Source organism: Paralichthys olivaceus, chromosome 8, assembly GCF_024713975.1.
Source record: "Paralichthys olivaceus isolate ysfri-2021 chromosome 8, ASM2471397v2, whole genome shotgun sequence".
Lineage (NCBI taxonomy): Eukaryota > Metazoa > Chordata > Actinopteri > Pleuronectiformes > Paralichthyidae > Paralichthys > Paralichthys olivaceus.
Window position 1 is genome coordinate 27,061,029 of NC_091100.1, and position 26,082 is coordinate 27,087,110.

At 40.2% G+C, this 26,082-nt stretch overlaps 1 protein-coding gene across 2 annotated transcripts; it reads right to left on the reverse strand.

The window, feature by feature from the left end:
* Positions 1-1,409: 1,409 nt before the first annotated feature.
* hpgd (15-hydroxyprostaglandin dehydrogenase) lies at positions 1,410-18,626 on the reverse strand. 2 transcript variants are annotated; one of them, XR_011243890.1, is made up of 7 exons: positions 18,263-18,584; positions 17,302-17,425; positions 13,484-13,590; positions 11,682-11,778; positions 6,648-6,724; positions 4,276-6,170; positions 1,410-2,888 (listed from the first exon to the last, which is right to left on the reverse strand). XR_011243890.1 is itself a non-coding variant. In XM_020109223.2 (7 exons), the coding sequence occupies exons 1-7, from the start codon at positions 18,353-18,355 to the stop codon at positions 2,765-2,767; spliced, it is 786 nt and encodes a 261-aa protein (XP_019964782.1). In that variant the 5' UTR covers positions 18,356-18,626; the 3' UTR covers positions 1,410-2,764. The 2 variants fall into 2 exon arrangements, 1 of the variants encoding a protein (XP_019964782.1); XM_020109223.2 differs by having other exon boundaries at positions 4,276-4,439; positions 18,263-18,626.
* Between the last annotated feature and the right edge of the window lie 7,456 nt (positions 18,627-26,082).

The window sequence follows — 26,082 nt, forward strand, 5'->3', positions numbered from 1 at the left end:
TTGTTGAGGGTTAAGGACAAAGGATGTCAAACTAGTCAAGCACTAAGGATCTTCTGATTTGATGAATAATATGTATGTGCTTTGTATATATATAGTGCACACAAATGAGATACTGATCCGTAATGTCAGGCTCTAAATTTGTGCGGTTTTGGTGGTGAACGTGAGTTTTCAGACTGAAATGTCATTATCCAGCAGGACTATCCTCACTCCCTGCTGGATTGACGGAGGAGGACGAGGAAAAGATGACTAAATAGAAGGTTAGTGTAGGATCAATCAAAACCAAGTTGTTAAACCTTTTGGTAAAAAAACTGTACTTTTCTTCATAGATCTATAGCAATGCATATATTTTTGTTCATTGTTTAAAAAATAATACCATAAAATATTAAACATTGTGGGCCTTATTGTGTTTGCTGTCTTATGTCATAAGTCTAATGTATACATGCTAATTTAAAGCTATTTATGTATATTTTTAATAATTTGATATACTTATGTAATTGTATTTTTAAAAATATAAAAAGTAAATATATACAAAGTTATATAAAATACACATAAACCAAGCACACATCAGACTTACAATACAGTAATAAAAATACATTTGAATAACAATATACATACAAATTCAACTTATGGGTTAATAATGAGTTTTGGTCCCCCCCAATGTTCACTTCATGACTACGGCCTTGGACTAATTCCACCCCGACACCACCTTTTTGAACTTCTGTCCAAGTTGTTTCAGGGCAATCAAACCACGGACAAACAGACTGAAAAACAGTTTTTATCCCAGTGCTATTGCTGCTATCAATATAAGCACTTATGTGCAATATGATTACAGAGTGAATGTGCAATATTTGTTTTTGTTTTACATGTCTTAATTATTTGTATGTATCTCTGGGTGATGTTTTGTTTTAAAATGTTCACTAGCAAGGAAAGCTGTCCAATTTCATATAAAGGTCTATATCTGTCTGAATTATTTACCATTTTTGAAAAGAGATACTTGTAAATTCTACACTCGACTCCTTTAATACAACAACAGTAAAGACTGTCATATATCTCTTTTCAATACAGCCATGGATGGGGCATATATGATAGCTGAGTCTCAGCCATGGCCTCTTCTGAATCCATGAGATCCATTATTTTTAAGCATATAAAATAATGTGAACACGTAACATGACAAGTAAGAACATAAGAACGTTTTTCATATATCTGTACTTACTTAAGTAGATTTATTTTTAGGTACACTTTTACTCCAAATATACTGTATATTAGCAGACATAAGTTCAGTAAATCTACTTCATTACAACCCATCACTGTACTGTTTTGCATCGTACAACACACAGATCTGAGGATATCATAGACTGGTTCTTCACTGGGAGATGAATGTGTTTTTACTGAGGACAGCAGCAACAAAATGATTTACACTTGATCTTTTATTACAGGATTACAAAATAATACATTTGTTACTATTTAGAAATAATGACATAGTTTAAATGTATAATTCAAATTCACTTCTCATCAAGGTAATGGTTAGAATGTTAATAAAATTTCTAATGGTAGTATGTATATGATAGTTACATCCTACTAGCACAGTGTGGATCATCTCAGTTATCAGTTCAGATACGTCATAAAATTCAGTCCAAACTGTAACCAGATCAACATGAATTATGAAATGGATGGACATAGTCCTTAGAGGATGAACAATAATAAGCTTTCCTCAAGTGCCATTGCCAAAGGTTCCACTTGCACCAACCTCTTCTGTAAATCACAGTCGTAAAAGCATATGTATATAATACTAAGTCCATTAAAGCCCCCTGAAAGTGAGCACACATTCTAAAAGGATTTACTGAGTTTTTCCTTGGCATCACCCTGTGAAATGTAACATTTTTAGCCTCAGTACTGGCAATGTTTGTAGAATATGAGGTTTTATTACTTTGGCAGCTTTTATATGTGAAATGCGAATTGCATTGTATGCCAGGCATTTAGAGAACATCTATATTAAGATGGTTACATTATTATCTCTCCATTTCAGCCCACAATAAAAATTGTAACTATAAACCTAGCAAAACAGCCTTCAGTGTGTAAATCTTAATACGCTAGTTTGGTGTCTCAGTGTATGAGGTATGCTAATTCAGACAGCCCACTGGGGGTCAGGGGCTGTGTGGCTGTAAAAAAGCTACTCTCTCTCTGCTCATTTCAAAAGCCAGTATAGCCAACGACACAACTGATGTCAATGTCAGACAATTTTTATGTAGTTTATAGAGACAGTGATTGTAAATGATTTTATTAGCAGCTTCAGTTGATTCATGTCATGTTTGTTGGCCACAATACAATTTTGGGTTGCCTGATTGTGTAAATGAGAACAACTGAGTTGTAACCACACAAACACACAGACCCACACACACACACACATATATATATATATATATATATAGATATATAGATATGTGTGTAAAATGAATAAGTCCCATATTAGCACTGGATATTTTTTAAACAAAACTTTTACAATTCTTGGAGTAAAGTCATGTCTGAGGTGGATGACTATGATTGACTAAACCTAACTGAAAGAGGCTGATCTATATCTTCGATTTGCCAAAGACTGAAAACTGATTTTTAATTAGAATAATTATGATTAGATTATCAAAATTCAAATGCTGCTCAGATGCAGTTTAGATGAACCAACAGCAACCTGTGGTGTGTTATATAATCAGACAGATCAAAGCGCGGCACTGTTTTTTTAGCAGCAGCATGGAGTCCAGTTTGTCCTGGCTCAAGCAGACATTGGTTCATAGGTGTGGAAGTGGATTCCCTTGGAGCAGGTGATCTTCATCACTGCTCCATTCAGACTGGAGTCCATGATCAACGTCATCATGCCCTCTGCTATCAGTGAGGGCCTGCACATGAGCACAGAGAAGAAGGAGAACATAAGGCTGAGATTATACCCACACACAAATGAAAGTGAACAATAATGGGAAACACTTTTTTGTTAAAATAAATTATGTGTGTTTATGTGAATTTACATCTAGAGAATGGAGGCACATATGGAGATGAATTGTAATGCCTGGTGTAAACTGACAAACTCAAAGCTAAACACTTATGATTGGATCACTGATGATAAACGTTAACACCAGGTCAGAACAGGGTCTATGGGTGTGTGTGTGTCAGAAGGTCATATGGCCTCAATTTTCTCTAATAGAAATACTTCCTGCTGTACAGTTTTAACTTTTAAATGTTAATCAGCACAGAGCACACTTTGGTCACATAATCTGATCAATGCTCATTATTAACTGTAATAGTGAGCTTTGGCACATCATACTATTATACATTGTTTTATTAAATTTTCTAAGCCCTCCTGTTATGTGTAGAGCAAGAACATACATTTGTTTACTTTCATTCTCATTCAGAACTCCAAAAAATGTCAAGTCTCCTTCAACAGCCAAATGAACTGGAGCACTTGTGTGTAACAAGAATATAATCAGAACAGAGTCAGACAAAGGCCAGAAAGTGGCAGAGTAGCTCGGACATAACTGTGTTTGCAAAAAATAAATCTAACAGTTTGAGGGTCAGTTACCATGATGGTCATGTACACTTCTAAATAAACTGCATTAAATATGATCACGTCACACTTGTCAAGTTCTTTTGTTTTACAAAATATCTAGCAGAACTTAATAAACTGTTCACTTTGTTTTTGGAATTCAATAAGCAAAGGTTTTCATGCTTACATGTTCAACTGAAATAATGTACATGGCAACTGCAAAATATCAACTTGTTGGTCACTGACATGCTATCAGTGACCAGTGGAATCTTGCTCAAATCACCACTGTGCCCAAGTTCATGGCTATTGAGTCATACAGTGGTTCATCTGGTTCATGAATAAAACAGAAATTGAAATTATAATTTCATGTCATAAAGTTATAGAATATTTAGCCCCCTTTATATGTGCATGCCAATACATGTTTTTAATAAAGGTTCTTGGCTAGCAACATTGCATAAAAAAATGATTTCCATTACCATATGTTATGTCTAATTTTTTTTTGTATTCTTAGCTCCAATGACGGCTGTGGTGTCTACCTGCCCCACTCTATTTAATGCAATATCTCTAAAACACAAAGGGATTTTTTTCAAATTTGGCTCAAACCTTCACTTGCACCAATAAAACTGTTAATACCCACTACTAATTCAAAGCACTGTTGTCCTTGTAAAATATATTTAGTCTGCATTAAAGCTAAGAAACAGATTTAAGGAGGAACGTAGACAGGGTTGTTTTAGTCAGTGACTCACTGTAAAACTCCGAACTTGTGCATGCTGCGTTTGAAATCATCCTTGAACTTGACAAACTTGCCCATGTTGTCCTCATGTTCCACCGAGTGCAGCAGAGGAGTGTTGACGAAAGCTGGACACAGGACGTTGATACGAACACCGTAGTTACCCTGAGTAGATGCATCCTGGAAGGACATGTGGAATGATAGATAGATAGATGTACTTTATTGATCTCAATTTGGGAAATTATTGTATCACAGCAGCAGGTCAGTTCACAAAGAGTAAAGAACAAAAGGCTAAATACAAGAGACGACAAAAGAGACAAGGTGCAAAATTGCAGTATTTGTTTGAAACGTGACTAAAGTCATAAATATGATTATAAGCTTTGCAGTAAAGAATGAATGTGAATATAATATGTGCAAAAAAAAACCAGTTATTGCAGCTGTAATCTGAGAGCTGGTGTGGATAGAAACTATAAGAGGTGAGAATTGTACACTCCAACCAGTTTGTTGGAGAAAATGTTTCATTGTCTGTCCACCAGGTGGTGGAGAGGGTGCTCTTGATTGTCCATGATGGATAACAGTTTGTTCAGTGCCCTCCTCTCTACCACCACTTCAAAAGAGTCTGGTTTGCAGCCAATGACGGAGCCAGCCTTCTTACTCAGCTTGTTATGTCTGTTGCTATCACCAGCTCCTGTGCTGCTCCCCCAGCAGACCAGAGCAAAGTACACTGGCAACAACAGACTGCTAGAAGATTTCCAACATCTTGCTGCACACGTTGAAAGATCTCAGCTTCCTCAGGAAATAGTCTGCTCATTCCTTTCTTTAAACAGCTTTGGTATTGGTTTTCCACTTCAGTCCGTTGTCAATGTGGACGCCCAGGTATTTGAAATCCTCCACTGTGAGAACATCCTCTCCCAGAATATGCAGTGGCTGTGAAGCCGTCCTCTTCCTCCTGAAGTTGACCACCATCTCCCTGATCTTGGTCACATTCAGAAGCACATGATTTCTACTGTCCCACTCCACAAAACTGTCCACCAGTGCTCTGTACTCACTCTGTACTCCTCCCTCCCATCACCTACTGTGAGATTACTCGGCGCACTCTGGACAAACACAGGAGGAGAGAGTGGCGTTTCAACAGTGTTCTTCTATTAATATATACATACACCCAACCACTGCAAAGTGATCAGAGAATTTCTGCAGGTGGCATGACTCAAAGTTGTACTGAAAGTCAGAGGTGTACAGTGTAAAGAGCGACAGTACAGTCCCCTGCAGAGCTCCTGTAGTACTCACCACCACTTCAGACAGAACACTGCCCAGCCAGTCAAACTGAGGTCTGCCTGTCAAATAGTCAGTAATCCAGGAGATGGTGGATGTGTCTACCTCCATAGCTTGCAGCTTCTACCTCATAAGAACTGTCTGGATGGTGTTGAATGCACTGGAAAAATCAAAGAATGTGATTCTCACTGTGCGACCAGCCTGATCCAGATGTGAGTGGGCTCGCTGCTGCGGGTAGATAATAGCATCATCCACTCTCTGTTGAGGGTCCAGCGATGATTTCACCTGTGGTGTGAGGTGGGCCAGAACCAACCTCTCCAGTATTTTCATCACGTGAGTTGTGAGGGCAACTGGTCCGTAGTCATTGAAGCCAGATGGAGTCATCTTCTAATCTGGCCAGTTGTCACAGACAGGCGGGGGAGATGGAAGTTGTTAATCCTTTCATTGGAGGAGCAGCACTTTGAAGTTAAAGGGTTATGTCCAAGGAGCACACCGGGGGGTAGAGTGGGGGACAGCAGAAGCATTGGGAGCAGTGAAGTTCACAGAGCACATCCAGTCAGTGGACTCAAAGCAGTCCTGTAGTGCCTCAGTGGCCTCCTGAGTCCACATCCTCACAGTCCTTGTGGATGCAGGCTGCCGCTGGAAAATAGGGACATACTTGGGTGTCAGCAATACCAGGTTGTGGACTGATCTGAGTGGGGGGAGGGCAGTGGCACTGTATGCATCCAGAGCTTCTGCATACAGAAATACCAGTGTTTTATTGTCTCCTGTGGGGAAGTTAACATACTAATGAAATTAAGGTAAAGTTTTGTCTAGTGTGACATGATTGAAGTCAACAGTGATGGCTATAAAAGCATTGGGATGATAAGTTTTAATGGTGTGTAAACAATGCTCTCACACCTCTCAATGGCTCGTCGAAACAAAGAGTGTGGAAAATAGCAGAAAATCAAGGGAAAAAAAATTTAAGCAAACACTTAGCCATTGGCACTAAGTCCCCAGTGCCAAAAGTGACAAAAAGAAAAAAAACGGGAGCTGCTGTAACAGGCTGCCACCTAGCACAGTGCTTCAACAAATGATTATGAGCCAAGGATCGGCTGCTGAGTGTGTGTGTCTTACTGCCATAGCTCTTGTGAAGCCGATGACTCCATGTTTGGTAGCAGTGTAGACAGGCTGATGAGGAGAATGGAGGAAGGCTGAGGATAGAAGAAAACAAACATGTCAGCAGAAGAACTAAGACTTATTGAACATAGTTCAACTTAGTTTTAGATATAGTATTTTTCCCAGGAAGTTTATTTCCTACTGTGAGGGATTTATGTGAGTGGAGTAACCTTATTATTTAACAAGGCACCCATCAGAGCTGTTCAAATAACCCAACTGCATCTGCTTCTAAACAGCAGCCTTTCATTTTAACCACTGATCGGGTCATATTTCTTACAGCTGCACCAGGACGTAAAATATACCTGAAATTTGTGTTTCAAGTCAAGTGTTGTATGATGCTTTGGAGCTGAAGTGTTGAGATTGTGGGCCCGGTTCCTTCACGACAAATGAATGAGAATACTAGAGTTTGCCTTTAATTTTACAACACGTGTTTCAAAGCTTAAATGCACATAAAGCTGAAGCACTGGGCCAGGCACAAACACAAAAAATGACAAGAACAGTCAAGCCCAACCATCAAAATATGCTGCTATGACTGACAGTATGGTAAATAAAACATTTCAAGCTGTTAAAACTGTGTATGCAGTTGCAACACAGAGACCATTTAATCAACTATCTGAACAACTGATAAATTCAAAATAGATACCCCAAACACACAGACACACACACACATTATATTTTCTGGATACTTCTGCCCCATTTGGTTTTTGACAACTGTGGACACAGCTGTTGTTCCCAATTTACTTGAGTCTGAAATGTTGAGTCTGGAATTATGTTTATTTTCCTTGATATGGACTTTCGTCCTTAAAAATGAAACTGAAAGTAACACAAAAGTCTGCATGTTTGCTCCCTTTTAGCGACCAGATCTTACAGAAGACTTGGAGAAGTCTTTAGAGTAACCACAGCGCACCAGAAAAAGCATGCAGCTGCGGAACTGGGTCTCTTTTATCATCTGCATAGCATCACAGGCAGCTTCTTGGGGGTCACAGGGTGACTGTTGGCTCTCAGCCAGTGAGACGTCAGAGTTTTAATTCAAACAGCCGTTTGCAACTATGGGGGTCCACAAAGGAATTCTGGTGCACTATGACCAACTGCTGAAAACTCTGGCTCAGGCTTCTGGGGTTACATGTCATCTCCTCCATTGTTCTCTTTACCTGGCTTTAGATCCCATCATTGCAAACATTTAAAGATAACTGGCTGTAGTGTAATTCAGTGCTTCGACCACACAGAAATAAGGCCTACTCAAAACTCAAACTCTGATTTAACAATTTCACAGACTGAGGAACAAAAGAGTTCTTCAGTCTGTTCAATCAAGCCTGTGGGACTCTGAACTTCTGTTAGATGGTAGAAGCTGATATACCTCGAATAAAACATGAGAGGGGTCAAATGTAATTTTACCTGCCAGTGAACATTCTTTTAGTGTATACTGCTTAAAAGTTTGAATCAAGCCATTGACCCACAGTTTGTGAGCAGATACGCAGCAGTCGGGCTGTAAGTTGCACAGGAAGACAACTGAAACATGCACTGATTCCATAAAGCACAGCAAACTTGATGAAAGACTGGAAAACTAATAACATGTTTGTTTGCTCCGAATGACTATAGTCTTCAAAGAAACTAGATGCACTGTTGTATCTTGCCACAAATGTAGTCCATGTGTACTCCATGTTAAAGCAGTGTCCATCCATGACCCAAATATTTGTAGGAAGAAACTGGTTCTATCTGTGTGCTTTGAATGGTAACCGGTGGAGGATATGAGTTCACTATTTTTGTGTTCTTTGAATTAATAATAACACCAACCCACCAATCGATCTGAATACCTGGGTCATCTTCAGGTGCCAATAAAGACAACAGTATAGTATCATCAGAAAACTTGAAAATTCGGAATGTCAGATTGACAGTCATCTGTGTATAATGTCAAGAGTAACATTGAACTCACACTGCACTATGGTGCCCCTAAGTTAGTGACAATGGGAGATGACTATGTCTGATTGACCTTTTTACTATTTGTGAATGGTACCACAAAATTAAATGAGACTTAACTTTAATTTGAATCATTTCTTCCAGGAAGAGCTCTGGCTAAATTGTTCTATGCAATCCGATACGTTTCAAGACTTGATGGGCTGCTGAACCATTACTCTTTCTATAGCTTTCATAACAATAGAGGTTAAGGCTACCGGACAATAATCACTCGGTTCCTTATGACATGCCTTCCTTGATATGTGTGAGGTCTTCCACATCCCAGGGATTATATGAGTGTCAATAGAACACTGAAAAATAGGTTGCCACACAGGTGCAAGTTCAGCCGTAAAATAAAGGCACTGAGATTGTCTGGTCCTGTGGCCTTTCTTCTGATTTAAATGTTTAAAAGTGCTCCACACCTGCCCAAAAGAAACATCCATCCTATTGTAATAGAAAATTCACATCAAATCAAATCAAATTTTATTTATATAGCCCAAATTCACAAAACATTATGACCTTTACTTGAGCTGTTTCCTCTTGATGATCAATGTCTTTTTACTTTTGACTATTGCTATGCACTTGGCTGATGTAACCTCAGAGTTCATGTCCTCACTTGATTATAATCTTCTTGTTGATCCTTATCTGTGCAGCTAGCAAACTTCTTGCAGAAGCAAGAGCAGACAGTTTCCTGTGTCAACCAGACTACAGATGGCTTCAGTGTTCATGTTATTATTCAGTTAAGGTTGTCTCTTATGTTTCCTGTTTACCCGACAGTATAAAAACCTTCTTCTGTCACTATTCAAGGTTGTTCCACTTTGAGCATTCATGCTGACTGTGCAACCCTCTGCAGATCTTACTATTAAATGACCCAAAGACAACTATGGTCTGAGAATCACTTTTTCACCTCTCTAGATACATTTCTACCACACTATCTTACTGCACAAGTATGACAGGATCGAGGATGGTGGTAACATGATCAAAATTATTCCTCTTATCAAACAGAGAGAAGAACTTGTTCAGTTGATTTCCAAATTAACTAATTATTTGCAACTTTATGAGTTGTTGACAGTCCATTCTACTTCATAGTTTCCCATAGGTGTTTGGTGTTGTTGCTTTCAAAAGCCTTCTCTATTTTTGAGTGTCCCCTTTGCTTCCTGTGGTTTCCCTAATAATAATAATTCTCTTTCTGCCTGCTTTTATTATTTTGTATACTTGGTCTTAAAGGCAATTTTTCTCAAATTCATTGCTAATCAATCATTTAATCAGATTTTATTTGTATAGCCCATATTCACAAATCACAATTTATCTTATAGGGCAAGGTGTGACATCCTCTGCCCTTAACCTGTGTGCAGTCAGGATCATTTCGGGATTCAGTCCAAATCACCAACCCTTCTGTTAGTGGACAACTCACTCCACTGCCCTAGCTCCCATAACAATAAAGGTGCTGCCGCCTGCAACAAACTCTGTTTCTCCAGTACATAACATAATTTTCATCCATCACTAGTTTGAAGTATTTCCTTTGGAAAATGTTAGTCAAATGTGCAGCTGTGCAATTAAAGTAGTCAATTTTATTAGCCCATTTGTGACTTGTCACAAAGTAGAGCTGCAGTAAATTTTTCATCTTTATGAAATATGGAACATTATATATGGAAACATTGTAATGTGGCAAGACTTTCAATAAGTCATGACACACACAAACGTGCACTACAGGTGACCTTGTGTAGTTCATCAAGAGTTAAAAACACTGCTTTATGTTAGATGCACTTCATTCCAAGATAGGCGTTGTTTGGTCACAGTTTGTGCCTGTTTGTGGACATTCTTGATTTCTGCAGGCAGACATATCACCTTGTAGATCTAGAACAGTTCAGCCTCTGGTTAGCAGACATATGGTAATCGTTTTTCACTTATCTCACTCGTGATAAAATCTGTGTGTGTGTGTGTGTGTGTGTTCTTTTCATTCCTATAACAAACAAACTTGTCCAAACATGGGCAAACATATTACAAGCATATTGTTTGGGGGAAAGAATGTGTATCTGTGTTTTGTGTGTGTGTGTGTTCATTGAAAAGAGCAAAATAAGATTTTGAAGAAGCAGGAGCTTTTCCATACACATTCATATATGTGCACCATGATTCATTAGTTTCACTTAAAGTGGACATCCACAAACCTGTAGTTGCTGATTTTTGTGTCATGCATTTCACACATAACATAAACTCAAAACTCAAGAGATGTACTGATTTCATAAGAGCATTTGAAAAGTAGAAATGCAATATATGACCCTTGTGCTTCCAACTAGAACTGAAGAGTCACTAAAGTTCATACTAAAGGTCATGCTCAACACTGTCATTTTAATTTTGCAAATTCAAATGGGTAATAATCATTAAATATGAATATAAGATTTAATTTTTTTTGCATTTGGACATTCATTAAACTTTCAACAGCTTCAGTGAACAGCTACATTTATATAGTGTCCTCTTTGCTTCCTTGTCAGCTAATGACTGACATATTATTTACCCTGTAATTTGATACCAGTGAAATGGCTACACTGCAGCAGGATCCTAAGGAAAGTGAAAATACATTTTCAGAACTTTTTAGAATTTGCCTGCATATAAATAAATAAAATACAAAATTAAAGAATTAAAGATTTAAAAACCACACCTACTGTGTTATATATTTTCTTCATCACTGTAGGGGAGCCACGCTACAACAAAGAATCCATCACTTTGCTGGTTCACCTGATCTCACCTTCATTACAAGCCAAACTGAGACAGGAAATGCCTATACAGTTGGCATCTCGGTACATTTTTATACCACTCAGATCTAGTATCTGTATTAACATGACTTAAATTAGTCAATCAGAAGAAAACTGTTTCATTTTCATGTTGTCTTTTATTTCAAACAATGTTTACCATGTCAGCTTAACTAATGTAAAATATGTGTCAAAAAAGGTTCATGAAACATTCAAAATGAAATTGTCTTTAATGGTTCAGTTAACATGGGAATACACGTGTTAGTATGTGTGTGTGCGTGTCTGTTACCTGCCATAGAGGATACATTAATAATGGTGCCTCCTTCGTTGCCATGCTCTTTACTCATGTGTTCCAGTGCCAAGTAGGTTCCCTTTATTACAGATGTCTACAACGATAAAGAGACAACATGGTCACAGCAGGCAAGTGAAGCATGTTAAGCAGGAAGTGAAACTAAAAATGATCAATGTGTGAACTGAAAAGTTAAGGACTTATACTTGTGTTTTAACTCAGGACATCTATTGCTAACTGTGATAATAATACTGTCCACAAAGCAAGATGCTTTCGTAGCCCAGGTCACAAATGTAAGATCACCTTCTAAAGTCTCACCTTCTAAAGTTGCGCTACAAACAGGTAGCAGACAGCTGCTTAGTTGATGAAATACATCAACTTAAGTAATGGCAAGTGTGCCGACCAAATTTTTTACTTAAAATCCTTAAATCGTGATGTCATTGCGATTTTGATGCTGGCTTATAAACTTCCAAACAGGGTAGCCTACGTGTTGAATGAATCATTCTAAACATCCAAATTGTTGGTGAACTTGCAGAAGGCCCAGATATGCTTGAAATTCTTGGAACAATAATCCGGTAGGGACATTTTTTCTTAGTACATTTTGCTCTTCTTGGGGGCTCCTCCATCCCCTCTACAATCTGTTTGTTGCTTACCTGGAGGCTAACTGACTGCGGCTCTGCTAACCATAATTTACCAACTAAGTGGCAGGAGAGTAACAAGTGAGATGATTACCAAAGAATTATCAGCAGAACAAATGCTTGTTGACCTACAGTGGTACTGTTGCTAAAACTGGTTGTAAAGGTTATATTACAGAGACAGACAATGCTATTTCAGAGTTTCAGCTTATTACTGAAATCCAGAGACCTCCATACTAAACATTTGTGAGGGTGTACTCCTTATGTACATCATTCCAAAAAACATGACATCCATTTTTATCTCAGACAGAAAGTAAAGACTCACCTTAATACTGGGTCACCTAATGGTGATCAGGTGTAAAAAGACTACATTTTATCAGCGAACAAAATTTTTCTGCTGCGGTTTTCAGTAATATATTGTATGTGATATTCTGAAACAAAGAAAAACCAAACCACAAAGGATATTTTCTTAGAACACAATTCTCCTTCTTCTTGCCCAAAATTGCTGCACATACATTCAGAAGTCTAATTGCAATTTGTATATAGTAATTTATCTTGTTTTATCTTATCTTTACTTTATATTCTTCACTTTTCATTCTTATTACTGTTAAACTTCAAGTTATATAATACATTAAAGTGCAGTGCAGTCAGTATTTAACTTACAAACAAAAGTATCTGGAAATTACTTATTTTACTATAAGTTCTGAACTAAGCTGTCTTTACAGCTTAATTCCTGTAAAAGTGTGCCCAAATTTAGCTGCCACAAGAAGGTCAATCTTTTAATAAAAATGGAGAACATGTTGTATGTGTTGTGAAGCCTCCAGTCAATTTGAACAAAATTCTAGCAGTGGTTTATTGGAGGAAAGAAACTGCAGCTACCCCACATACGCAAGGTTCTAATGTTATGTGATATGGTGGCATTCTGCAGTATCTATAAAAGTTTCACAAAATTTCTAACCAGCATACAATATGTGCAGCAGTGGTTTCAGTGAAATGTACCTTGGGTCTGAATTTACATAATGTAACTTGATTTTCATTCACAGTGAGGGTTTTATATTTACATATGTACACAAATGTTCACAAAACCTCCACTCCTCCATGTGTACACCTTTTTGAATCAGATGTAGATTTATTTTACAGGTTTATAAAGTCTCACTGTCATCTTACCAAGTTGACTTGAATGGTCTTCTCCCAGTTCTTTTCATTGTTAATGCCAGCATTATTGATAACGATGTCCAGGCGACCAAACTGGTCCACAGTTCTCTGGAAGGCATCTAGCACAAATAAAAAGTAATCTGTGAGTAACTTTAGAAACTGACATCATAAGAGCTGAAAACCAGGATTTTCCTGCTTCAAATCATTTCCTGAAAACTCCAGACCAGAAGTAATGAACTTCTCCACTGTTATGCAATGAAGTGATCAAGATTGACTGTGGAAAGAAGGGCAAAGAGAGAGGCACATATTGTCATTATTTTTACATTATCATGCCTTCACATGCTAGATTATAATATAAAGGATTATATTATAATCTACCAACCTTTCATACATTTCAGAGAGCCAATAGCTACTTCTGGTGAGATTTGGCAACACTGGAGGAAGTGTGCAAGTCAACATCTCTATGTGTGTACATGAAATCCCAGAGGTGGGCACTCACTGCCAAGCCTCTTTGAATTATGCGGTTTGCAGGCAGCACAAATGTGCCCTTTCTGAGTATGAAACGTCGTACAGATTTTTTTTACCATTCCAAGCGCCTCCTCAGTGCAGTCTATGTACTGCAAACTGTAGTTTCTGCATCCCCTGAGCAGGGCGCGCCCCCGCTGTGACCCCCTCCCTTTTTCCAGCTAGAGGACCAATAATCCACCCTGCTAAACTCACCCCAGCAGTGTAACCTTATGCCTATTCTTTGTTTCAGTAACATAATGTTACATTGACACCCAAAAGAACCAATCAGATTTCAAGAGGGAGGTTCCCCCACGAAAAAGAACCAATCCAATTACATTTAAGTAAAAAGATGGGTGGAGATTTCACATGACTCACAGCTGCATAAAAGATGATGTTTTCACTGATTTCTTTAGTCTATCCAGACAGGCTCTGGTTTATTTTGGTTGCTGTTTGTGTATCTTCTGTTCAGAAATAAAGACAGACTGTATGGTACTCTGCACTGTAGGCTGTGCACCTACAGTGATGGTTTATATATAGGTTACTTAATAAGTAAATACAACTTAGGAGCTCAAATGTTGAAATAATATAATGACATAAGGAATATTCATGGAGAAAACCTTATATAATTGGAGAAAATTGTAATTCTGCAATTGGTTATCAAAACATTATTATTTGTATGGGATGATGAGATGTATATGTGCATTTAGTTGTGATGATGATGTTGTGGACTGTATGTTTAACATGCTTGTTGTTCAGACTCCTGGATAGATGTGAGAGAAGAAGTGAATGGCCCAGACGAATATGGGAAGTCTGGATCATGTCACGAGAATAAAACAGCTGTTGTTTTTTGATATTTATGTGGGTCTCTCCAGGTGCAACTTACAAGGTTGCGTCACTTTAAACTTTGCTGCCGCAAAGAATTGTGGTACGGCATTTTCTCCTTTCCTTTCATAAAGGGTGGTCTGGTGTTTCCTATGCTAATGGGGAGAAGACAGAAAGCATAGAAGCCCCTTACCTTGTCATTTAGAGAATTTGAACACCTCTTATTATTGCGGCCCCTGAAATCCTCCTGGGTCATTTCACTCAGTTATGAACCCTTATAAGCAAAATGGACTATTTGAACACACCCTCAGCCTCATTATGATAATGCTGTTTGTACTTGTACAGGCGCTATTCTGTTACAGTGTCCACTGTCTGCTCCTTTTCCCCAACACTGACATGAGCTGATTAAGTTTAGATGTAAGGCCTTTGCACACTAGACACTTTTTTTTGTGTGATTAATTTTTACTCATTGTCAATATTTGTATTTTTAGAAACTTTCTAAGATTCATGTATAGCTTGGGATCTTAGTCAATTTAAAAACTCGAGCTGATACAACAGTTCTTCAAACTGTCTGACTGGCATCCTGAAGCAACTATGTTAGAGTTTAAGTTCCTGAACCAAGCAGTTCTCCTCTGACTGTCAATAATGGGTGTACCCAAGTACAGTATTTCATCTTTTTTGTTTTTACTATGTACTATGTAAAAGGAGCACCACATCATAATTGCTTGATGTTAAGTCCATATTTTCTTTTCCATGGCAATTCATTTTCATCCTTTTAATTTATTTGCTTAATCACATCATGCTTAATGTGACAGAATATATGCATCCCATCTAACATAGGCGGTTCAGGTAATATCTCAGAAACACAAGAAGGGAATGTCTTCATGTTTGAAAATACATTCACTTGGGCTCAAGGATGAATTATACAATTGTGGTGGTCAAAGACCAAGATCACTTGGACATCACAAAACACATTTTTGGCCACAAGTCAATATTGCATATGCTAGTTTTTTACAAAATGCCTCACAACTCGCCAATAGGATTTTAAAAAAAAATCAGTGACATCATAATATTCTGTTAAAACATTTATCTGGTCATTTTTTACCTCCAGGAGGGCTGCCAATTGTGACCATACTTTACATTTCATCATATAATGAAATAGTATAATTAATACTGACACATTCAAACTTTGAAATTACGGGGAGGGTGTATGGTTAAAGATGTGTGTGTTTTAAATTAGTGGCTTAATTGCAACAACACACATATTTTAGGCATCATTTACTGTCATGGCAATATTTCTTTCAAAGTCCTCACTACATATGTTATTACTCTGGACAGACATGGATGTAAAAAGACAGAATTCCAGTTTCATTTCGTTGGATTTCCACCTAAAACATGATCTCTTAAAATGTTAGAGGACCTGAAATTCTTTGTAAAAGACTATGTCAGTTTTTCCATTGCTGTCTTAACAATGAGGCAAGATCTTTGTGTATGTTGTTAAACTGACTTCAGACATGTCGGCCACAGACAGACAAAGGGATACGCATTGTGCTCTAAAAGAATGAGCATTCACCTCGTTATTTATCTCCCAATGTGGGCAGACAGACATGGCTGGATAAACAGCTGCAGGGAGAAACCTGAGGTGCTAAAACCTGCATGTGTCATCACCTACCGCATTCCACACCTGGACACCCCCCAATTAGAAGCAAACACACACACAAACACACACACCCATGCAGGCTAGCATGTACACACACACACACACACACACTGTGTCCTTATCAACAGCAGAGCTATCACACAGTTAGGAGCAACACCAAACAGCATTCCACAGCCATTTGCCTGAAGGGATTGACTTTTTCAATGTCAGACAATGAAACCTTGTTCCTCTCTCTTGCTGTCTCAGTCTAAGACACACATTCAAATTACACCCACTTCTGTTCTCTGCTTCTTCTCTTATTCTCTCACCCAGACACACCCACACACAAACACACACAACAGCAGTGGCAGATCTGCAGAGTAGGAGAAGTGCATGGAGCATTTTATATATCTATGTACACATTGTGTGGTATACCTATAATTTTAGCTTTTAGCCTGCTAAAAAATAATCTGATGGTAAGAACCTGCTGCTTTGACAAAAGTCACAGATCATCCTTTGCAGTCTGCTTGACTGAGCATGCTGCTTTTCACACCCTCTGACTGTGGCTGTCAACTCAAAGAGGCTCTCCAGGATAATGCTTGTAATGCTGTCTAAAAATAGCCCTGTGCTATTGCTTTATTTAATTCGCTTTATTCATCAAGAGGAAGCTTGAAAGGATTGGGATAAGTAAAGCCTTCTTGTGCAGTTATATTTTTCAGCCTGCCTAAGGAGTCATAATAACTGCCTGGGCAGCTGCCAACAAATCAACAAACTGAATGTATGGTGTCAATCAACAAGGGGTAGGTGATGCAAAGGCACAATTGTCATTTTCATCTCTTTTAAGTCCCACAGGCACTCTTACCTTTAAGTGAATCTCCATCAGACACATCACACTGAATAAAGGTGCAGTTGCCCTCTCCAAACTCTGCATCCAGGTGTGTCTTGCACTCTTCACCACAGGTCTTGTTCAGATCGACCACAGTCACCTAGAGTATAAAACTCTGTTCATCAGTCACATTTGAATGAGTTTAGGTGCTAAAGATTGTGTTTATGTCTGCAGAACTTAGTGCTACAGCACAGAGGAGAGAGCCCTGCTTACTCATATCACCTGCTGTGGTTTGACAAGTATGGTTGTAAACAGCACATGAGCAACAAAAAATATGGTCAGTAATGACATGGTCATGTTTGTGCTTTGCCACGGTTAGCCTGCTTTCTCAGGATGTGAATGAAGCTCTAAGAAGCTAATTTGTCTCCCTTAAAACCCTGTTTGATTTGCCTTTGAAATACATTTTTCTTATATAATTGCCATAGTTTAAAAACACTGTGGTCTCATTTTAAAACATTAGGAAAACTCATTGGAATAAGTTCTTACGATAGCATACTGTTTATGAAAAGTTAACACATTTAAACATATGTGCAAGCCTTCAAAAACATACAAGCAGGTCAACAGTCGAGCTGACATTGCTGGATTACCATTAGAACAGATGTGGTAATGCAGTAAAAATAAAACACAGGAAATATGAATAAATGTAATAAAGTGAAGATAATCACATTTAAATAGTCTAAAGCATTGCTGCTGTAAAGTCAGTCACTTGAGCTGCAGACAGCTCTAGTACACTGGAAATATTTTTTGCAAAGTTAAAACAGGCAACAGTAATGTTGTTCAAGAGCTGGGCAGAGCTCTTAATGTGGAACATGGTTTAAACAAACATGCAGTAAAGTGAAAGCACCATTCGTTAAACTTAGCATTTTATGAAGATGTTTATAAAGTCAGGGGAGTGAAATGTAGCGTCGTAAGGGAATTTGGACGCTGTGGTACTGACCTTGGCTAAGCTGTGTAGCAGTGACTGGACCACGGCTCTGCCGATGCCCTGAGCCCCCCCAGTCACAAGAGCCACCTTCCCCTGAAGAGACATGATCCCAGCACAGCAGCAGCAAACCCCCTAACAGTTTGTCTTTCTCCTTCTCTCTCACACTTCACCTCTCCTGCTGCTTTTTCTCTCACTGTGCCTCACTTACTCACTCACTTACTCAGACTTTCCCTCTCTCTGTCTTCTTGCTCAGTCCTCCTATGTGTGTTTATGTACCTATCTGCTCTATGTAACACAATCACAGACTTTCTCACCCCTCACTGTGTTTTCATTCTCTTAACTGGGCTGATTTCCCTCCCTCTTCCCTCCCTTAGAGAGAGAGAGAGAGCGTGTGAGAGAGAGAGAGAGGTGAAAGAGAGAGAGAGTGAAAGAGAGAGAGAGGGGGGGTAATCAAAGGTTAAGTAAACTGTGGGATAATAATTACAGGTTTTATCCAGAATGTTGTACCTGCCTTCCTGCCTTCACCTCATTGCCTTGCTACCTTCTCCACACTTCTTTCAGACTTCTGTTTCACACACCTGAACTCTTCACTCATCTCTGAAATCTATCGATTTATTGAGCTGAGAAGAAAGGCACTTAGACGCTAGCTTTTTAAGAAGTTGTCAATCTCACATTCTTCTCTTCAATCTCTTCAAGATTTTGATGGGTTTTCTGTGTGAGTGCTGTTACACAACATGTTCAGTGATACATCTGACTGGGCGTCAGGTCTCTGCATGTTGATTTTCACACTGGGGTGAAATAAATGGAAACAAAAGCTGCTGACTGGTGACTAAACATGGTCTTCTCCTTTCCTCCTAAAACATCATACAGAATAAATGTGGGTAATGATAATAAAAAAAAACACTGTACACACTCTGTACTCTGCAGATTTTCATATTAAGCTACAGAAACATCTCTTCACTTCCCTCCTCCCTTCCTTCCCCCCTCCTCCTTATCTTACTTCCTTCCTTCAAGGATGACCTGGCTATGCTCAGCACTATCACCCATCATGACTTGGAGTAGAGTGGGGGGCTCTTCATCGCAGAAGAGGGATGTCCTGTTCCAGGTAAGCCTCAGCTTTTGATCTGTCTAGGTTGGACCGGAAACCAAACCAAAGGACAAGAGGAGAGTGCAACAAGAAGAACTGTAGAGGAGATAATAGGATCTCACTCCCCTGTGCTTGTACATGCTGTAACTCGGGAAAGAGACAGGAAAAATCATTCTGGACTCCTCACATCCTGGATGTAAATGGTTTTAGCCTCTCTCCTTCAAAACATACTATAGAATACATAGACACCAGAATAGCCAGATACAAGATTAGCTTTCCACATGGCATTGCACTCAGTCTAATTCCATGTCTGTGTCTCTGTACAGTCTCTCTTAAATAGACCTGCAATCACTGTGTGTATGTCATTTTACTGTAAACTCACTTATAGTTGAAAAGATGAGCTAACATTGGTTAGATATTGTCTGTGTGCTGTCTTTATGACTTTCCTATCTCTGTCTAATGCTATGTTTATGTTCAAAGCGTTATCAAGATGATCGTTTTAGAGTGACGTCATCCATGAGATCAGACACGGGGCAGATAATGACCCAAACTAACTGATAGCGTGTGGGGAGATCAACATGAAAAGGTTTTTTGTGGCAAAAAAAATGTAAAAGTAATAAGTGGAACATTATCATTATCTCACTATGTAAGCCTGCCTGTTAGCTCAGAGTGCTGTTAGCTACAGTGATCTGTTCAGAGCTCCAGATCTTATAAAGGCTGTGAATGGGTTTACAATGAAACTGCAGTTTTAACAAAAGGCCACTCTGTTACTGTGTGTTTGATATTGCATGAATATTGTCTGACATGCATCCATTGATCATGGGAATGGATGTCAGCTGACAGAGGAGCGGACTGATGGTTTTGGATGGAAAATGTGTCACATGGTCTGTTATGTGCCGTGTTGTGTCTTCACTCTGATTTCTCTCTGCTCTCTCCCCAGTGCTCATTCAGGTGCCACCCTTTTCCCTGCCTAGCAGCTGCAGGCTGATTTAATCACCAATTAAGGCAATGGTGGTTAAGAGGCTGGGGGAAGCGGACAGAAACCCCAATGGGCCAAGTGGCAGCATACAAGCTGTGTGTATTGTGTGGTGATCTCCTCTGCTTGAGTCATGTGTGCTATATTGTGGTCTTTTGAGGTAAATTGTTACTGCTGTTAGTGTCGCAGTTAATGTTAATAAATTACTATTTTTGATTATTCATCCGTTGCCAATGCCCTTTTTTCCTTGGGTTATATATGTTGCTACTCCCCTCATCCCCTGGACCTTAGTTGGGGAACGTACCAAATGTGGGCTCATCCAGGATAGAAAGAGCTGGTCATCCTCGGACTAGACAAGTGAGTATCAAGCTGGGCTTTATCAGTCTTTCCTTTGGGCAGTCAGTTATTATTTTAGCTTTTTTGTTTTTGGAGTAATTCTAGGTTGGGATAAGTCCCTGACGGAGGTAGGCCTTTCAGGGTTTTGGCCGCTGATGTTTGTCTTTCAAGTTGTCTCGAGCCTGGCACACTCCAGATGATAGGTAGGTACATTTTTGATAAGGCAGGATCTGGGGAAGATTGTTGTTGTTGAGACCAGACTTAATGCTGATGTTTGCTGGTTGCATGTGTGGCATAAAAAATGTATCGCGTTTGTCACTGGTAGGTGTGGTTGGTGAGCTAATTTGGCTGACAGAGTGATTTAGCTATATAACATTACAACGTTGCTTGCTGTAAGCTAGTTTTGCCATGTTTTTTACTGGGTCAGTATGGTAGCCTTTTGAAATGATTTTACGACGTGTGGGTAGGCATCCCGCAAGGGAAAAATCAATGCAAAATGTTTTAAAAGCCTCCGGTAGAACCCCTATCTGTTATCTGTGTGGACAAGAGGGCCACACCAAGCCCATGTGCCCCCAGAACTCAGTAAAGCTCCCTCAGATGTGTTTTGAACCCAGGGAAAAATGTGAATTAGCAGGACATGTGAAACCTTTAAAAGAGACAGCTGTAGAAGTTAATGGTCAGGCTCTCAAGGCACTGATTGACACGGGACATACACAGACCCTTGTGCAATGCTGGTATGTTTCATCAAACTCCATCTGCACTTCAGACACCATTCCTATCTTCTGTGTCCATGGAGATGAGAAATCATAGCCCACAGCAGACATGCCGTGGGCTACAAAGATGATTACTGCTTACCCGATGGCATTCTATACAGCAGGGGGTCAGTGAAGCAGCTGCTGGTCCCCAAAGCAGCCAGAGAAACTGTTCTGAGCTTGGGCCACTGCATTCCATGGGCTGGCCACCTGGGGAAGCATAAAACCTTTGCACGAATCCAGCGCTGCTTCTCCTGGACTGGTTTGAGTAGAGATGTCACCAATTTTTGTAGGAGTTGCCCTCAATGCCAAAAATCATCTGTTAGGTTCCCTACCAGAGTGCCCCTCCAGCCTCCTCCAATCATCAGGACTTCCTTTGACCGCTTAGGCATTGACATTGAGGGACCTGTGGAAAAGAGCAAATTAGGTAACCGATTCATGCTGGTTATCACCGATTATGCAACAAAATACCCAGAAATGTTCCTGTTGAAGTCATTAAAGCCATGACTGTTGCATTTTGCCTGATTCAATTCTTTGCAAGAGTGGGGTTCCCTCAGGAAATATTGACAGATCAAGGTTCTAACTTTAAGTTAAGATTAAGGATCAAGATTCCTTTTTATTGTCCCACACAATCATGCACACACAGCATTACATGCAACATGGGGAAATTTGACCTCTGCATTTAACCCATCCATGTGAACACAGCACACATGGAACACAATACACACAGTGACCACACAGAGCAGTGGGCAGCCGTGAAGGCGCCTAGGGAGCATTTGGGGGGTTCGGTGCCTTGCTCAAGGGCACCTCGACAGTACCCAGGAGGTGAACTTGCACCTCTCCAACTACCAGTCCACCTTTCATACTTCGGTCCATGCTGGACTTGAACCGGCCACCCTCTGGTGGCCAAGTCTCTATGGACAGAGCTACTGCCTCCCCTTTATGTCAAAACTGCTTAAAGATGTGTATCAACTGCTAGTTATCAGGAGACTGAAGATCACACCCTATCACCCACAAACTGATGGACTCACAGAATGGTTTAATCAGACACTGAAGCAGATGCTATGAAAATTTGTCAATGAAACTGGCTCAGACTGGGATCAGAGGCTCCCTTATCCTCCTTTTTGCTTATAGGGAAGTTCCACAGGCTTCTACAGGTTTTTCACCATTTTAATTGCTTTTTGGTCATGAGGTGAGAGGACCCCTTACCCTCCTGAAGGAAATATGGGAGGGTGGCAAAGGTAAAGAGCCTGTTAATTTTGTTTCTTAAGTCCTCCAGATGAGGGAGAAGTTGGACAACATGACCATACTGGCCCAGAAACACATGGTGACCACTCAACAACACCAGAAAACATGGTATGATTGAGTTGCCTGGGAGAGGGACTTCCATGTATACCAGAAAATACTGGTGATGTTGCCCACAGAGGAGAGCAAGCTTCTGGCTAAATGGCAAGGACCATATGAGGTAATCCAGAAGTTGGGGCCTACCACTCACAAAATATTTTTTTCCACATCAACCTGTTGAAGGAGTGGATCCCTAGACAAGAGGAGAAACGATCTGTGCTGCTCATCAGGAGTATTGTTGATGAAGAGGTGGAAGAACAATATTTGCCTCTACCATCAACCTCTGCTCTGAGCCTGGACCACTTGTCTGAACAGCAGCAGTCAGGTGAGAGCCCTCTGTACACCAGATGCGTTTAGGGAGACTCCTGGTCATACCAGCCTGATGAAGCAGGATATTGCCTTGAAAGAGGATGTTGTTGCCAAACGTTTGAGTTATAGGATCCCGGAGCATCTCCTTGGTCCCCTTGAAAAGGAAATTGACCTGATGTGTTCCCTGGGTATCGTTGAAGCCTCCCAGAGTGAATGGTGTAACCCCATTGTCCTGGTTCCCAAAAAAGATGGCACAATCAGGTTCTGTATTGACTTCCGGTATTTTAATTCATTTTCAAAGTTTGATTCATACCCCATGCCACTCATTGATGAACCGATTAAGCATCTAGGCAAGGCAAAATACCTTACCACCATAGACCTTTGTTACGTTTCCCTTTTTGCCGAAACAATAACGCTGACAACGAACAAAGAAAACTCACTGTTGAGAAAACAGATACTGGTGACACATCTTTTACCTCCGGGACAACAGACGTTCCACTTCCATCTTCTGGTGTAAAGTATGGCTTATGTTCACATGACACAATCTGTTTCTGCGTTTGTGGTCAGGAGTTTGAATGATAAAGTTAGTGTCACTGACTTTCTTCTCCACAACATAGGGACCGGAAAATTTTGCAGATAAAGCAGAACCAGGGATAGGAGAAGGAATCAAAACCTTGTCACCAGATTGAAACGAGTGGGCAATGGCTTTCTGGTCATAGTGTTGCTTCATTTTTACCTGAGAAGAGGATAGAGAGTCTTTGGCTAAACAACAGGCGCTCTGAGGAAGAGCTCTGAGTTTCATAATAACTCAGGGATGCTATTGACTTTCTTCCCTTCTAGCAAGAGAAGCTGTTCTTTTAGAAGTTTTAAGGGGCCACAAACCTCATGTCTAAACACCAGTTTGGCAGGACCAAAACAGAGTGACTCCTGTACAGCTTCACGAGAAGCAAACAAAACGAATGGCATAGCCTCATCCCAGTCCTTCATGGACTTCAAGGTCTGATTAAACCTTTCTAGTGCCCCCTGGCTTTCAGGATGATAGGGGCTTGAAGTTACATGCTTTATACCTAAAGTTTTCAATACCTGGGAAAACACTTGGGATGGGAAATTGGTACCCCGATTGGTCTGAACCACCTTAGGAAGACCAAACATTGTAAAGAACTTCATGAGTGCCTTACTGACAACTGGAGCTGTGATCTTCCATAGTGGAACAGCCTCTGGGAACCTAGTGGAAACACACATAATAGTCAGAAGAAACTGGTTGCCAGATTTGTTCTTTGGTAATGGTCCTACGCAGTCAACAATCACTTTTTCAAATGGCTCACCAATCACGGGTATGGGACAGAGTGAGGCAGGAAAAACCACTTGGTTTGGTTTGCCAGTGAACTGACACACATGACACGAGTGACAATGGCGCACCACATCAGACTTGAGTCCTGGACAGAAGAATCGCTAAGGACTCTATCATTAGTCTTCGTGACACCCAGATGTCCAGCCCATGGATTGTCATAAGCCAGAGACAGTACCTGAGATCGATATGCCATTGGGACCACAACTTGAAAGGTTGCATTCCAGTCTCCACCATCCAAGACATCACAACTCCAACGGTGAGCCAGCAGTCCATGGTCTATGAGGTAGGCCACTTTCTTTGTCTTTGCCTCCTCAATACTAAGAACAGAAGACATCACTCTGCTGGGCTGCAATAAACTCATCTCTTGTGGCCAGCAGCTCCACTGCCTCTGTACTTGATATACCAGATTGCTCATGATTAGGTTGAAACACTGACGAATTCTTAAACTCTGGAGTTCCAGTATCAGTCGTCTGGTCTACAAAGAAGAAAGAGTCAGATAGGTCAGGTCCATATTACTTGGTCTGAGCCCTTGTGACTGCACAAGCTGGACAAATCTCAGGAGATTCTTGGCTGTCACAAGCAGTGTCAGTTGCAACTGGGACATCTACTATTACTGGAGTTGGACTCACCTTTCCCCCGGCAATATCATTACAAAGGAGGAAATCAACACCAGCAACAGGCAAGCCAGGTTGAACTGCAATGTCGAACCACCCACTAAGTAAAGGACACTGAAGATGGATTATGTGTAGTGGCAAAGAAAGAACTCAGAGCGGTGTGACAGTGGCAACAACCCATAACCTGGTGTAGTACCAAATTCTTCCTAAGTGTGCGTGGATGTATAGGGTACCCCAGCCTTACCTCAGTTCAGCCTCCCCACCACAAACCTTCTTTGACAGCATAAGCAACAGAGAGCGAGAACAAAGCAAAAGAGAGGCTTGTAAATGGTGCCCTGATTGGCTACTTGGCTGGAGTGTGAGCCAATCCACAGCTCTTGTTGAGCTCACAGGTGGCAGTTTAAATCTTCCACTTCTCACCTGCAGGACAAAGGGAGGAGAGAGCGAGGGAGAGAGAGAGAGAGACACACCCGTACACACAACACAATACATTCAATTCAATTCAATTTTATTTATATAGCGCCAATTCATAATTTACATTATCTCAAGGCACTTTACATTTAAAGGTCAAGACCTTAAAACAATATTAACTTAGAGAAACCCAACAGTTCCCACAATGAGCAAGCACAGGCGACTGTGGAGAGGAAAAACTCCCTCATTAACAGGGAGAAACCTCTGGCAGAACCAGGCTCAATGTGGGCGGTCATCTGCCTCGACCGGTTGGGGTGAGGAAAGAAAAGTAAGGGGGGAGGAAAGGAGAGATGGGTGGAAAGCTGGGGAGAGAAGAGAAAGATGAGGTGGAGAGAGAGAGACCGGGAACAATTGGGCACCATCAGTATCAGGGCTGACTATAACAATAACAATGTAGTGATCTACAACAGGATTATATATATTGATGAATTACTGAGTTATTGTAATTAATGATAACAATGGTGATGGTAGTCATTGTTGTCCTGCAGTCCCGGTGCCAGAGTTATCTGAAACGAGAGAGAGAGAAGAGCCAGAGGGACTATGGGAGGACAAAGTGACACTTTGACATGATGACATGTTAAAATAAATAAAT